Raw genomic sequence first — 15,701 nt, forward strand, 5'->3', positions numbered from 1 at the left:
ATGCAGACGCGAGGAAGTCATTTCGACATGAGTGTAGAACTAAATGGTGTTACAATCAAGTTTTTATGGGACAAGTACTTCAACGGCACCGGACTAAAACTTATACAAGATATTGCACTTAATGGATACAATTCACTAGAAAAAATGAATACAGCAGCCTACAATCAAGATCCTAAATATAAACCAAAAACTTACCTTTATATTTCTGGTGGAGCATGGTTTGCCTATACGGAGAGTCCATCCGAGGTTGCTAATATTTATGACCAAAATATGCAGGCTATGTTTAAAACCATTGACGCACGAGTTGATGGTGCATTTGATGGTGTTTATTTCGGTGCGCCGCTAATTCCATACTACCGACTTTTGAGCTTAGGTCGAAACGACAAGCTAACCCTAGATCAGTATAGTCGCATGATTCGAATTGCTGATGATTTTTTTGGATTTAGACGTACCAACCAAACAGTTGAATCGAAAACTAGCCCTACTTTGAAACAGGGTGGGATCCGCTATCGCACACTACCACACCGTACCTCTGAGGTCTCAGCTTACTACTTCCCTATAGTTAACGAGCTTGGAGCAGAAAATCATGAGGGGCTTTACGACGATATTGTGGTTCATTATACTGAGCCTAGTTCTCTTATTCAAGGCAATATTCTTCTCAACCATATGTGCAACCAGCGAATAGCCGATACTACAAGGCAGCCACTAGCCGGAACTTCTTGTTGTGTCAAGTATCCGACTAAAGACAGATTATGGCTATTTAGAGTTTTCAAAGTTTGTTTGCTTGTTAGTTTTATTGTCGCAGCCACACACAAGTTCCAATTTTCTGGACTGCTATTTAAATCGACAGGTCTTGTTCTAGGTGTTATTGGCAGTGTAGCTTTGTGGTCATATGTTTCTAATGAAACTGGCCTTATCAGCAAGTCTTCAATATCATTTAGTTCAGCAGAGTTTAAAGGGTTACTACAAGCTTGGTTTGTGGCTTCTATTTTCTCATCTTACTTTTTTTCAAAGTATTTGAACAAGGAAGAATTGCTTGAACCAAACAATCAATCTCAAATTTTTTTAGCAGAATGGCAAGGTATATGTGTTTCACTGTTGCTCATTATTGAATACACGGGTAGTCGTTACCATATTGAAACTTTTGATTATGAAATAGTTGCTCGAGTATTAGTATCTTTATGGTCCATGGTTGAGATTTACAAAACTTGTCAGAGGTTTCTTTATTATGATCAAAGCAGTAATATTAACGTGAAGCAAGTTTACATTTCAATTTCAACCTGTCTTGTTCGAACTTTGGCTCGCATTTTAACATTGCCTTTATTTCTCAGTGTTTGTGTTAGGGGGGCCTTTGATAACAATTCTTTGTCTGGATCTATCCCGCATTCCTACTTAATACTGGCTACTAAATTGACTTTTTGGACAATTGTGGTTTTTATTGTTGTTCCGCATTGTTTAAGCCATAACAAACTTGCATTAAAGACTTTAATTTTAGCAGCTGTTTCTCTTACTGCAAAGATTATTGTTCCTGCCAACAGTTCTGTTCAGGATGATTTTTGGGCTAACTTAGTAATGATTTGGGTCTCTTTAACGTTATTTACAGAAAAACCATCACCACTTCCTTCTTACACATTATTTTCTTCTACAACAGGCAATACTTCATCATCATTAACATTTTTAGAATTAGTACTTGAAAACAATTCTGAAGAAATATTCCCTTCCTTTTCTGTTGCTGCGGGAGTTGCATTATTTTTTTTGCTTTTTGTCAATGCTGTACAATACTATTTTTCATACTTTGTCTTTTTCAATAAGAATGGTCTCAACAACCCCATGCCATATATTGAGCTCCACAGAGAAGAATTTGATCGTTATTTAACAGCAAGGGGGCTTCATTATACTCCAGTAGTACATTCAGTCATTGTTTTGATTACTGCAGCATGCTATATTGTTTTACGTTTGGCAATACTAAAGAACACAAAAGCAGTAATTGACAAGGGTTATTATTATTATTACTATTCCGCTTGTTGGGTTGCACTTGGAAAGTTTAGTTATGAAGTGCTGGAGCTTTATTCTTATGTTTTTTTAGCAGCCAGCGGAACATTGCACTTGCACTATCTTCCGACAGGAATTGTCAACTCTTCGTCGGTGACAAGGACCCTTTACTTTGTGGATAGCGCCTTTAAGTTTCCATATTTTCAATGGCGGTTAATGGAAAAAGTCCGCAAGTGTTTTTCAATGGCTATTTCTAGCGGGATGCTTTGGACTTTGTCCAAGAGTTGTGCATTTGTTTGGGAACCGCAGGCGGCTTTGAAACAAAGACCCTGTGCACTTCAGAAATCAGTTTCAGGGCAACATTTAAAAGAAGAGAGAAGTTAATAAATTTAGAATGATTAGAATGAAGAATATAAGATATATTTTATATAAGATAGATTATTATTTTTATTTATAAAAAAAATAGAAAAAGCTTGATTAATTATAATGTGATTTATGTCTAAATATAAGCATAGTGTTTTGCTTATAATAAGCTTAGAATAAGAAAAGTTGCTGTAATGCAGATTTTCTTTTTTTTTTTTTTTTTTACCTGAATTTTGCAGGCATTTTGACAAGTCATACTGAATATCACTATGCTGTTTTTTATTATAATGAATTGAAATAATCAATAAAAGAATTTTATATATATATATTATTATCATCTTTGTTATCATTAATACCAAATCTCATAATTATATTATTCACAACATTTTCAAACTTCTATGTCACATATATTCTTCTTCTTCTTCTTCTTTTTTTCTTTTATTCTTCCAACTCACCCGGAATCGCGAGACCCTTGTGTTCCCGTTTTGTATTAGGTACCGCGCATAGTAACGCAGGCAGAATAATTAAGCCTTGGAAGGGCACATCTAGATGGGACATGTTATGATAAAATCACAGATGGGGGCGTCTTTTTATCATGATTCTTCTTATTTGTCATGGAAGAAAGCAGCATTCTTCGCCAATAGTTGGAACTATTTGTTGTTGGTGTTATTGGTATTATTATTTATTTTTAAAATCTCCTGGAAAAATTTTTTTAGTATTTTTTTTAGGCGAAATTTCCCTTTTTTTTTTTTCTTATTCACTAACTTAACTTCTACTTTAGAAGTCTCAGCTGTGACATATCAGGGTCCAAAGAGTTTCTCTTTTAGTACATCTTCTTTTTAGTTAGAAATAAGCCGGGATTTTGGTAATTTCTTATAATTAAAGATTTTTTCTCTATTTTTTTTTTTTTTTGTAATATTTCTTTTATTCTTTTATTCTTTTTTTATATATTTGTTCTTTTTTTATTTTTAAACAACTTAAATTTTTCTTCATTCAAAATGGAAATCAAACTCTTTTTGATTCCTTTCGTGGCTATGGCTGCCATACTGGCCAATCTAATTCACATGAAAAAGTATAGATTTTCTTCTCACCAAAACTCGTCCATCCTTACCACAAACTGTAACTCAATCCTTAAAGCCGGCAAATACATTCAAGACACTTCTACAATTCCAAAAGGATGGCAGCCTGATGGGTGTGTGCTAAAGCATTACACATCGCTTGAAAAACCTCAAATTGACGCTTGTTTACAGCCAGGAGATCAAATCATTGTTGTTGGCGATTCAACAGCCCGCCATGTATACTGGGGGTTCTCCAACCTTCTGTTAGGGCTGAGAGATGAAATCTTTGCACCCCATAAGACACTTACCAATGTAGTCAATGGCGTTTCAGCAACTTTCATCTGGGATGAGTATCTCAACAGTACAGGGTTTGACCAAATCTTAGATATTACTCTCAACGGTTTACGTTCAAGTTTAAGAACCCCAGCTCTCGAACACAATAAGGATATCACATATACACCAAAGCTTTATCTTTTTGTTACTTTTGGCCCTTGGTACATTAACCGAAACGTAAATGGATATGATGTTCAGCTGAAAAGACTCCTTGACGTTTTGGATTGGCGCACCGACAATAGTTTTGACTCTGTATACCTTGCACCTCCACTTGTTCCATTGTTTAATGCTTTGGATTTAAAACATGCTGAACGAATGACTAAAGATAAATTTAAACAGTTGGTAAACCAAACTAACGAAATGTTCAATTTCAATTTTAAATCTCAAATGGGAGGCGTACGATACCGACAAATGGAGGGAAGAAAAGACCAAATATCAGCATATTATGTCCCAGTTTTTAATCAATTGTCTGGAGAGAACCATGCTGGAATTCGTGATAATGGTGGTATACATCTTTTGGAGCCTGGGTTTATGACTGAAGCTAGAATCTTGTTCAATCACATGTGTAATAACAAAATTGCTCAGGCACAAGGATCTCCTTTAGATGGTGCTACATGTTGTGTTGACTATACCAAATTAAATAACCACTCTTTATTTAAAGGCCTTTCTTTAGCAGTACTTGCAGGAGGAATTCTTGTTCTCACTAACTCTTTGAAGCGCGCAGCTATTGCATTTGTTGTCATTGGGCTTGTGGCTGGATATGCTCACCTTACTAACCAAACCCAAGTAATCAGTAAATTGGGGTTTGAATATAACTTCACAGAGCTTTTAGGAATGATTGAAGCCTGGACATTTCTTATTTTAATTTCCCTGGGGCTTGATAAACCACGTTCCAGTACTGGATTTGAAAGACTATTTGTGCGGGAGTGGAAAGGCATTTGTGTGTCGCTTTTCTTGATTATCCGGTACAGCGGGCTTGGGGAAGTTGATGAAACATTTTCTGGAGTCATTATGGAGCGCATTCTTCTTTCCACTTGGACCATGCTGGAGCTTTATTGCTATAGCGTTGATTATTTGGAATCTGGGAAAAAATACAAGGAATCTTTCAGAGTATGGTTACAAAGTATGGCCCGGACATCTGTTCTTCCTTTACTTTTAGGAGCTGCTGGAGTTTCTACAGCATTCCAAGATTCTAGACCAAACTCTATTACATTTATTGACCTTCCGGTAAATCTCATCTATTGGTACACTTTTCTTTACTTGGTAGGCCCATTAATGTCTCTTAAGTCTTTATCAACACAACCCTGGGCAAACCCTCGATTTGCAGCTCCATTACTTGTTTTACTCGCGGGAATCCCGCAAATGATTTCACATATATGGGTTAAAATATTTGCACTTGAGTACACCAATTCACATTTTTTGAATGCAATTTCCAGTGAGTACTGGCTGTGTTTTATTGCTATTTTTTTTGTTGCCCAAGTACGACCGTTTTTACCAGCCGTGCCCAAAAAAGTGCCAATTGGTGCAGTCTTGGGAGCAGCAATCGGTCTTGTTACTTTGTGCAATATAGTGGTTTTTGATGGCCATTTGAATCTACCAAGTAACATTTCTGGAGAGGGATTCCCATTGCCATTTCCACCCAACAGATCGCATGAATACGAAAAGGTGCTGAGCACACGCGGGGATGGGTACACCCCCCTTGTGCATGCAATTTCTGTAGTGTGCGCGGGCGCGTGCTACATTATACTGCGAGTCTCTGTTTTAGAACACACAGGCCACCGGTTCAGTTTGTGGGCAAGAATGATGGCAAATTTGAGTTACGAGGCACTTGAGTTACATTCCTACATGTTTCTAGCAGCTTGTGGGAGTATTCGACTTGAGTATCTGCCAACTGGCGGAGGACCATCGTCGCTAATGATGCGAACTATGGATTTGGTGCCAGCAGATTGGCAATTTCCGTATTTTTGGTGGGAATTAGCCGGAAAACTTCGAAAGTGTGTAGTCGTGGCAATTACTAGTGGAATGCTTTGGGTGGGTTCTGAGTGGAGCTCAGGAGTTTGGGAGAATGATTTTATAGAAAGACATCACTCTCCTATAGAAGAAACCCCTGAGAAGGAAACAAATGATCTTGTGTAATTATAGAAAATAGAAAAGAAAAGATATGCAGTAAATTAGATTTTTTTTTTTTTTGATTGTTATAATAATATTAATTTCGTTATTTTAACTAAGTTAAATATATAATTTTGTTTGTTTAACTATAACCAACTTTTTGGTTTATAAATAATGCAAGATAAAACTTTGCTTTCCAATACGATAGAAAAAAAAAACATGAAAATTTATTATTTATAAATTATCTCTTGAAATGAAAAGTTTTTTTTTTTTAGCTAAAGCTTATATACTCGTAAATATTATTCTTTAGCTAGCGCCCCCCTGATCTAGACTTTCCAGTGATTTGATGATATTTTTACGAGATCAAATAATTGGGTGATATATTAGATTAATTAATCTAATAAATTATTTCTACTTACGAGATGAAAAGTCTTTATATATTTATTTTGAAAAGTGCTTTGTGCCAAGGTTTTTATTTTTTATGATAAAGGATTCTTAAAAAAAAAAAATAAATAAATAAAAAAAAAGAACTCATTTCTCCTCCTAATCAAGACCTTTTTTTTAAAAAAATTGGTTCGAACCGAAGTTCATATACTTGAACTAATTTGACTTCTCTACAACCTATTTAGCGTGGACATTTTTACTTTTTATTTTATTTCTCCCTGTAATATATAGACAAGTCACTAATAATAAAGTTTATTCTAGTAACAACAACAACAAACAAAAACCATGCACGGGAATACATCATTTACCTCTTTCTCCACCAATCCAATCTCGATTCTTAAAACAAGTAAATGCTATCGCTCCGCTTTTTTCTGTCATCGCTGCTAAAACAGCTGATGCGTCTATTGTGGTTGCAACCAAGAGGAAACCCTTCTTTCTACCATTTCTTTGCAATCTTGATTCCAATAATAACAGGCTTATTTATACTAATCAATTTCCAGCACATGAACCAGTACACCCTGGCAACACAAAATGGCCCTGATCATGATAAAATTCCATCAACATTAACTTCTAACTGCGACTCTATTCTCAAGTATGGTCGCTACATCGATGATGTCAATGAATCACCCTCGGGCTGGCAACCAGATGGATGCGCAATGAAAACTTATCACTCAATATATGAAGATGATTTAAACACCTGTTTCAAGCCCGGTGACGAAGTGATTTTTTTTGGTGACTCAACGGTCCGCCAAGTTTATTGGGGGTTTGTAAATACTCTTTATCGAGGCTATTTGCAAAAAATGGACAACCATGCCGACCTTCAAGTCTCCTTTAACGGCGTCACAGTCACTCTTTATTGGTCATCATACTTCAATGAAACAAACGCCGATATCATTCGTAACATTTCAAGAGACGGGTTCAATTCAGAGCATAAAATAAAAGCCCAGGAATTTCATAAAGACAAAACTTACAAGCCAAAAACTTATCTTTACATGAGTGCTGGGTCCTGGTTTGCAGGCAAGGAAAATCCCTCGGAAGTTGCAACCAAATATCGCGCTAATACCATAGATATTTTTAAAGACATTGATAACCGCGTTGATGATGCTTTTGAAGCAGTTTATTTTTCCCCTCCTCTTATTCCACATTATGATTCCCTAGACAAAAATCGTCAGATATCCATGACACATAGCCAGATACATTCAATTGAAGAAATTGCTGATGAGTTGTTTAATTACGTACGCACAAATGAGACAGTCAAAGACCGCATTAATCCAGCATTATATTCAGGTGGGGTCAGATACCGCACCCAGAAAGATCGCACGGACGAAATCTCGGCTTATTATGTGCCTGTTTTTAACGAGCTTTCTGCGGAAAATCATCAAGGCATCCATGACGATATGGGAATCCATTTCGCCGAACATGGGTTTCTTCTTCAAGCAAACATTCTTCTTAACCATATTTGTAACGACCGCATTGCACAAGAAATGGGTAGACCGCCGGCCGGTGCCACTTGTTGTGTGCAGTACGATGATTACAAATACAATGTTGAATCCACCATTTTCCCTTCAATCCACAGAATTTTGGACAAGGCACTTTTGATAGTTCCTTTATTTGCTCTTGTTTTTTCCGCTTATAGATTTAATCCAGAAATGGCTATCCCCGTTTTGAAGACTGTCATTAATTCTGTGGTTGTGCAAGGTATTGTTACGGCCTGGGCTCGCATCTCAAACGAAACACAACTTATTTCTAAAGTTTCTATTTACTACAGTTCAACTGAAATGACTGTTTGGCTACAAATATGGTCATTAACTTCGATTCTTTCTATTGTTTTTTTCAATCAGTGCTTTTGCTACGGAATTGAATCGTTAGAAACTAACAATAAAGGAAAATTGCATTATCGACTTTCAATACCATTACTTTTGGAGCTACAAGGTGTTTGCGTTTCATTGCTTCTTATCATCCAATTTACCGGTTATAATCTGATCCCGCATATTTTTGATGGCGAACTTTATACCAGAGTTCTTATGAGCATATGGTCTTTAGTGGAGTTGTATGCTTTCTGTCTCAAATACTTTGATTCTTTTAAGCCTATTCAAATCGATGGTCATGTTCCTCTTGCTGCTGCTACATTGAAACAGGCTTACTCTCTTCCATTACCGGTTTTTTCAAAATCAATGGCTCGTGTGGTTACTTTGCCAATGCTTCTTTCAACCAGCGTCACATATTCGACTCGCAACTCTCTCCCAGGTAATTTCCCCCAGTCATATATTGATCCAGCATGTAAAATTGTTTTTTGGTATATTTTTATTTATTTCGGATTCCCTATAATAAACCTTATGTCTCAGGTTTCTTTTGAGACCGATAATGAAGAATTAGAAGTGTTTAAATCACATGCTCAAACTAAACATAAACTTACTAATACCTATCTTATTACTCAAACTTTTTTTCTCATTATCGGGTCCTCCATACCGCAACTTATTGCACCTATGATTCTTAATTTAATAGAGATTGATGTATTCAATAGTTCTTTGCGTGCTTTCATATCAATATTTGAAGATTTTTGGATTATGCTTTTTGCAGTCTGGGAAGCACTTTATTCATGCACACAGGTATACCATTATAATCAAAACATTTCTGATACTATATATCCAGGACCAATGGCTACAACAGCGGCAGGTGTTTGCCTGGTATGCCTTTTTGATATTGGCAAGTTTGCATTTGCCTACTATCTTCCAAAGTCTGAATCCGGTGCAACACACCCTATTTCATTTATTGATCGTCATCAAAAGTTGTATGAGTTGCTGCTAGATGTCCGTGGTCGTGATTATAATACCCTAATACATGGTATATTTGTTCTTTGCGGGATAACTGCATATATTATACTCCGATTAGGCTTGCTAAGATACACACGCAAAGAGCTACACAGCCAACACAATAATACACAGTACTATTACATGGGCTGCTGGATCTACATAGCCAAATTTAGTTATGAGATTCTAGAATTGTATCCGTACATATTTCTTGCTGTGAGTGGCACTGTGAGACTACATTACCTACCGACTGGTGTCATTCATTCGTCGCTAGTCACTCGGACATATTATTTTGTGAGTCGCAACTTTGTGTTTCCCTATTTTAAATGGAAAATAGCTGAGAAAACTCGTAAAATTGCATCGGTAGCACTAGGACTTTCTGTGTTAATACTGCTGGCTCAGTGCTGTGCATCGGTTTGGAATGATAGAGGTTTGAAAGTAAATAGAAGAAGAGGGAATCAAATCAGCACTGCAAATAAAGTTGATTTGTCTTCTAGGATAGAGAAGAATGTTTAATGAATAAGCGGGGTGTGTGTGTTTGTATAAATAAAGCAGTTACATTGTTTAGCATGTTCAGAAAAATAATTAATACAAATGATAGACTAAAATATATATATGGGTATTTCTTTGTTTGTTTGCTTTTTTATTCAATGACTATAGAATTATATATATAATATCAGCATATGTGCTACCTTTCTTGTTCGTTATATATATATATATATATATATATATATTTTCGTTTTCATAATAAACTTTTAATTTGACTTCAACATTGCATCTCCAACTGCCCCAAAAATAAGTCTTGACGCAAGCTTAGGAGGAACAGGTGGTCAAAAACCAAACCTTCCTAACTTATCTTAACTAGATAGGTATTTATTGAGTTTGAATATGGAATCAATTGCAAAAGGTTAAGCTTCAGTTTAAAGTAAAATGTAAGACATTGAGTAAACAGGGCAATGAATCTTAATTTATCATCAATTAAACTTAAAAAAGTTTTGTGGATAAACCTCGAAATCGAAATAGTACAACTAATTAATATCTTATCAGTTGAAAAGAAAAAATTCCTATTTGTTCATATAATTAGGCGATCAAAAAACTTTTAGGTTTGCCATTTATCCAGAACTGATACACTAATAAATTAGGGAAAAGTCTTTTCAATACAGAAAATGTATTAAAGGCTATCCAGTTTTGATTTACCATAAATATTAAACTTCATAAGCTGGTAAGTTATTATTAAATTTTAACAACAAAAAGTTATTAATTTAAGCCTTTAAAAGTATAAAAGTTTCCTGTCGAGTATTTTTATTGTAGGAAAAAAAACAAAAAAAAACTTGTAAGGCATACTTTTTAATTTAATTTAGTGCTAAAAGCATTGCTTCGTTTGAATAACATGAATGTTACCAAAATGTAAGTTTAAAGCCCTAACCCATATATTTTTCTTATTGACGATAATTAGCTTTTTTTCGCACTGCACGCTTAATACTTTTTTTGGGAAAACTACTGGGTGGTTTAGCAACATGACACCAATCTAATAAAGGGGTTGAGTTTTCTCCAGAGGCTAATTAAATCAGTTTTTTTTTTTTTTTTTTAAAGAAAACAACTTTTTTTTTTTTTGATAAAGAAAGAGATATAGAAACAGATTAAAATAAGAGAGAAGGGAAAATCTCTATAAAATGTCTCGAGTCACTATTCGCTTAATACGGTTTGCAGTTATCGCTGTACTGTTGGTGGGCCTGATTTACCACCTGTTTACAAGCGACAATGCATATACAGCTTATTATGGTGCCCTGCTAAAAAATGCCCCAATACCAGGCATTAAATCACAGCAAACATTAGAACAAGCTTTACAGCAACCTTCAGAATTAAATACAGAAAGCACTTATGTCAAAGCAAATGCGACCTTTGTTACTCTTGCACGCAACCAAGAAATTTGGGACATGATTGAGTCTATCCGTGCTATTGAGGACCGCTTCAATCACAAGTACAAGTACGATTGGGTGTTTTTGAACGACGAGGAATTTGATGACCGGTTTAAAGAGTTGACTTCGAAACTTATTTCTGGAAACACATACTACGAAGTCATACCTCATGAGCACTGGAGTTACCCCGAATGGATTGACCAAACCAAGGCTAAAGAGGCCCGTGAAAAAATGCGTAAAGCTAGAATTGCTTACGGTGGATCAGAATCATACCGTCACATGTGCCGTTACGAGTCAGGATTTTTTTGGCGTCACCCGTTCTTGAACAAGTACAAGTACTACTGGCGTGTGGAGCCCAGTATTAAAATTTTCTGTGACATTAACTATGATGTTTTCAAATACATGGAAGATCATAAGTTGCGATATGGGTTTATTATATCATTATATGAATATAGGGGTACGATTCCAACGTTATGGGATACCACAGTCAAGTTTATTAAAGAGAACCCCGAGTTACTTGCCAAAGACAACTTGATGGAGTTTATATCGAAAAATGGCGGCAAGGATTACAATCTATGTCATTTTTGGTCTAACTTTGAGGTTGCAGACATGGATTTTTGGCGTGAAGAAGCCTATTCAAAATATTTTGACTATTTGGATCACCAGGGCGGCTTTTTCTACGAGCGCTGGGGTGATGCCCCAGTTCACACGATTGGTGCGTCATTGTTTTTAAATAAAAGTGAGGTTCATCATTTTGATGATATTGGATATAAGCATGACCCAGTAAACAGTTGTCCTACTCTTAAAAAGTGGCGGATGGACAACAAGTGTGTTTGTAATCCAGATGATCATTTTGCCTGGCAGAGTTACTCTTGTGTGCCGAGATTCTATAAAGTAGCTGGGCTTGAGATTCCAGTTGATACAAATAGAACAAAAAGCTAGAGTTGGGTATAAAAGGAGGAGTGTTAATCTTTATGAAGACAGGAGTAGTAGTACATTAATGTTTAGACGGTTCTAAATACAATTTAGAAATATAATTAAATTACGTTTTAAATATATATATATATATATCTATATCAAATTTGAATTATGAATTATGAATTAACTGAGTTAACTGAGTTAATTAATTATTTCATAATATTTATGTTTTGACAAAAAAAAAAAGAAAAACTTTTTTTTAAGTACATACTTAAATTTTAATAATTTATGTGTCGTCAATTATTAAAGATTAGTCATATTTCTTTTATTATTACATAAGCCATTGTTTGACATTGAGATATTTCCCATGAAAATTTCTATTGTAGTTATGTAAGCATCAGCTCCGAAGATAAATGTGGGCCTTGTAGAATCGAATGTTAATCTTCAAAGTGACAAAGTGACAAAGTGACAAAGTGCTGAAATGTTCATTATTTCGTATTTTATTTGGTATTTTTAAACGTAACTATTATTTTTTTAATAACTTCATCTTATTTTTTTTTTTTTTAAAATCAAATTGGTTTGGTCCTGAAAGCTTTTCCTAATTGATGAAGTTAATGAAATCGAAACCAATTGAAACAGAGATTGGCTAATTGCATGTAATTAATATATATATATATATATATATATATATATATATATATATATATTGGTCCTTATTTGTTTTCAAAAAAAGGGAGATTAAAAAATTCATTCAAACTGTATAATTAAACTATCAGTTTGAATATAATAATTAGCAAAGGGGACTTCAAAGGTTGCTCTTAAGACTTAAAAGTCTATAAGAGTGTCCCACATTCGTTCAAGTATATGCAAGATATATATATATTCAAGAAGACTATCAGGGGATTAATTATAATTGTTACTAATCGTTAGTGTGTGATGATATTTCGAGAATGTAAAGTAAATGTAACATATATTAGTAGAGTTAGTTTTATTTATATTTAAATTTAAATTTAAATTTATCTTAATTACACACTTGAAAATAAATGGGTGGGAAAATGGAAAAGCTTCACGTGACAAATTAGTCAGGATTGTGTTGGAATTTAGTAAGAATTTAATTAATCTTAGTAATGTTTGTGTTGATGATTATCAAAGAATTCCCAAGATGGTAATTTTTTATGATCGAATTAGGACGAGGAGGAGATAAAAATCAAAATTTCTTGCAGATTTATAAGAAATTGGCCATTTTGTTAGGGGCATTTCCCATTTCCCTCCCACGTATTTTCAACAGTGTTAGTGAATGAGTGAATGAGTTTTTTTTAGTATGAGATACAAATCAGGTATTTGTATCAACTCTTTGAAAAAGTGTAATTCATTGTAATTACACATTTTAAAAATAGAACAGCGTATTAATATCCTTCAATATTCAGAATTCTATTCTCTTTCAGTAAATTTTGTACGCACAACCGTCAAATTATTGAAAGGCAAAAAAATAAATAAATGTGAAGAAAATTTCTACATATTTCTCTCTTTTCCATTTATTTATTGTATTTTTTTTTTTTTTTTTTTTTAATCATCTTTAACATTGATATATAAATATTTCAATTTCAACAATTTTCAACGTCATCTAAAAAATAAAAAAAAAGAAAAAAGAAAAAAGAAAAAAAAATATTGTTCGATCAAGGTAGGTATTACGTAATATAATATCGACATCAGGCTATTAAGTTACATGATTACTGAAAAGGAATTGACCATGAAAACTTCTAATTATTGAACATGCAAGATTTCTCAATTTTTTAAAAATAAGTAAATACGATAAATTCTAATCAGTGAAATTAATAGTAAGTTAATCAACTAAAAGATTTGAATAAATTTCATTTTAAAAAAAAAAAAGTCCTGGACTGCAAATTATATCAGTAATTGTTCTCTACTAGAAAATAGCAGGGGGGAGGGGGGGGGGGTTTCTTTCAATTTTATTCAACGACCGGGTAAACTTTATATTGTTTTTTTCTTTTTTTTTTGTATGTATCTTTCTTGGAAAGTAAATTTGAATAAGCGTTGATTACTTCTCAAATGCCGAAAAGGGCACTTTGGTCATTTCTTTTTCTGGCATAATTTCAATCCTAGTTTCAAAATTCTATTCATTCATTTTTTTTTCTTATTAAAAAAAAACCATAGGCTTATATACTTTTATTTTATATATATAATTCATTATGTTTCACTTATTGTGTTTATTCATTATTCATTAGTACCTTTTGAGTGTCCTTTTCAAAAGGTGGCCTTGGCAACCCTTGGGCTTCATAATACTTGGCTACACATGATTTATATGTCCATGTAAAACTTTTCCGAGGGTTACAAAAACACTTGTTTTCCAAACGAGTCTTTTTAGACGAAGGACATGATTGAAATGGTGGATGCTCATATCCAATATTGTCGAAATGATGGATTTTTGTTTTATTGAGGAAAAGAGAAACTGCAATGGAATGAACTGGTGCATCTCCCCAACGCTCGTAGAAAAATCCGCCCTGGCTATCCAAATAGTCAAAGTATTTTGAATAGGCTTCACTACGATAAAAGTCCAGATCAGCAATTTCAAAGTTTGACCAAAAGTGACATAAGTTGTATTCTGTCATATTGGCTTCAGTAATGAACTCAACCAAATTATTTTTATGAATGTATTGTGGGTTTTGGTGGATGAAATCAAGAGTAGTATTCCATAGTGTGGGGATACTTCGTCTAAATTCAATGAGAGATAATGTGAATCCATAAGTGAGGTCATTATCTTCCATATATTTGAAGTAATCTTTGTCTGCAAGACAGGTGTATTTGACACCTGGTTCAACACGCCAGTAATATTTGTAGTTGTTGAGGGCAGGGTGGCGATAGAAAAATCCTGATTCAAAGCGACACATGTGGCGATAAGATTCGGAGCCACCGTAGACGATTTTTGCTGCAGCCATTTCTTCTCTACCCTTTTTGGCCTTTTCAAGGTCAATCCAATCTGGATATCCCCAATACTCTTTCCCAATAATGTGAAAGGAGGCATTACCAGAGACTTGATTTGAAATTATTTCTTTAAACTCTGGTGAGAATTCATTGTCGTTGAAGAAAACCCAATCATATTTGTATTTTTTGTTGAAGCTGTTTTCGACAGATTGGATAGCTTCCATTAAACTGTAAAGGTCTTTATTTTGTGCAAGAGTGACAAATGTCGCATTTGCTCGTTGGTAAGGTTGATCTATTGTTTTAATGTCTGAATTACCCTGTGAATGTGAGAGGATTTCTAAAGAAGACAAGTCTTGTATAGAGTAAGGAAGTTTATAAGGAGAAAATATGTTGAATGAAAACTGGTATATTAGGCCAGTAATGGCCATAGTGATGACCAAAATTCTAAGAGCCCGCAAAGAATTCCGGGAAATGAGCGATATTGGAAAATATTTCATTGGGATGAAGTTTTATTGAGGGAAAATGGATTGAGGAAGTTACGAAAAAAATAAATTAAATAAAATAAAAAAAACTGAGTGAGAGAAGAGAATCCCAAAAAAAAATAAATAAATAAATAAAATAGAAATTAAAACAGTGTTATAGTTTATACACATAAAAAATAAAAATAAAGACTTGGCTAAAAAAAAATTCAATTGAAATTCTAGTTGGGAACTTTGAAACAGTTCATTATTTTAAAAGGAAGTAATTTTTTTTTTTTTATTTTTTAATATTGACAGAAAAAAACCACAGCCCCGACAAGACCAAATGGTTAT

At 34.2% G+C, this 15,701-nt stretch overlaps 5 protein-coding genes across 5 annotated transcripts; 4 read left to right on the plus strand and 1 right to left on the minus strand.

Annotated features, from left to right (window-relative positions):
• Positions 1-2,376, plus strand: SAPINGB_P002521 (uncharacterized protein; the record flags this gene model as incomplete). Its single annotated transcript, XM_031997239.1, has 1 exon — positions 1-2,376. One exon carries the CDS (start codon positions 1-3, stop codon positions 2,374-2,376), a length of 2,376 nt encoding a protein of 791 aa, XP_031853130.1.
• Positions 2,377-3,353: 977 nt separating this feature from the next.
• Positions 3,354-5,882, plus strand: SAPINGB_P002522 (uncharacterized protein; the record flags this gene model as incomplete). The annotated part of the gene is made up of 1 exon (XM_031997240.1): positions 3,354-5,882. One exon carries the CDS (start codon positions 3,354-3,356, stop codon positions 5,880-5,882), a length of 2,529 nt encoding a protein of 842 aa, XP_031853131.1.
• Positions 5,883-6,802: 920 nt separating this feature from the next.
• Positions 6,803-9,625, plus strand: SAPINGB_P002523 (uncharacterized protein; the record flags this gene model as incomplete). Its single annotated transcript, XM_031997241.1, has 1 exon — positions 6,803-9,625. One exon carries the CDS (start codon positions 6,803-6,805, stop codon positions 9,623-9,625), a length of 2,823 nt encoding a protein of 940 aa, XP_031853132.1.
• A 1,157-nt stretch (positions 9,626-10,782) lies between these two features.
• Positions 10,783-11,970, plus strand: SAPINGB_P002524 (uncharacterized protein; the record flags this gene model as incomplete). Its single annotated transcript, XM_031997242.1, has 1 exon — positions 10,783-11,970. One exon carries the CDS (start codon positions 10,783-10,785, stop codon positions 11,968-11,970), a length of 1,188 nt encoding a protein of 395 aa, XP_031853133.1.
• A 2,204-nt stretch (positions 11,971-14,174) lies between these two features.
• On the minus strand, positions 14,175-15,386 carry SAPINGB_P002525 (uncharacterized protein; the record flags this gene model as incomplete). Its single annotated transcript, XM_031997243.1, has 1 exon — positions 14,175-15,386. One exon carries the CDS (start codon positions 15,384-15,386, stop codon positions 14,175-14,177), a length of 1,212 nt encoding a protein of 403 aa, XP_031853134.1.
• Positions 15,387-15,701: the final 315 nt, after the last annotated feature.

Source organism: Magnusiomyces paraingens (assembly GCF_902498895.1).
Source record: "Magnusiomyces paraingens strain CBS 517.90 genome assembly, contig: contig2, whole genome shotgun sequence".
NCBI classification, from domain to species: Eukaryota; Fungi; Ascomycota; class Dipodascomycetes; order Dipodascales; family Dipodascaceae; genus Magnusiomyces; species Magnusiomyces paraingens.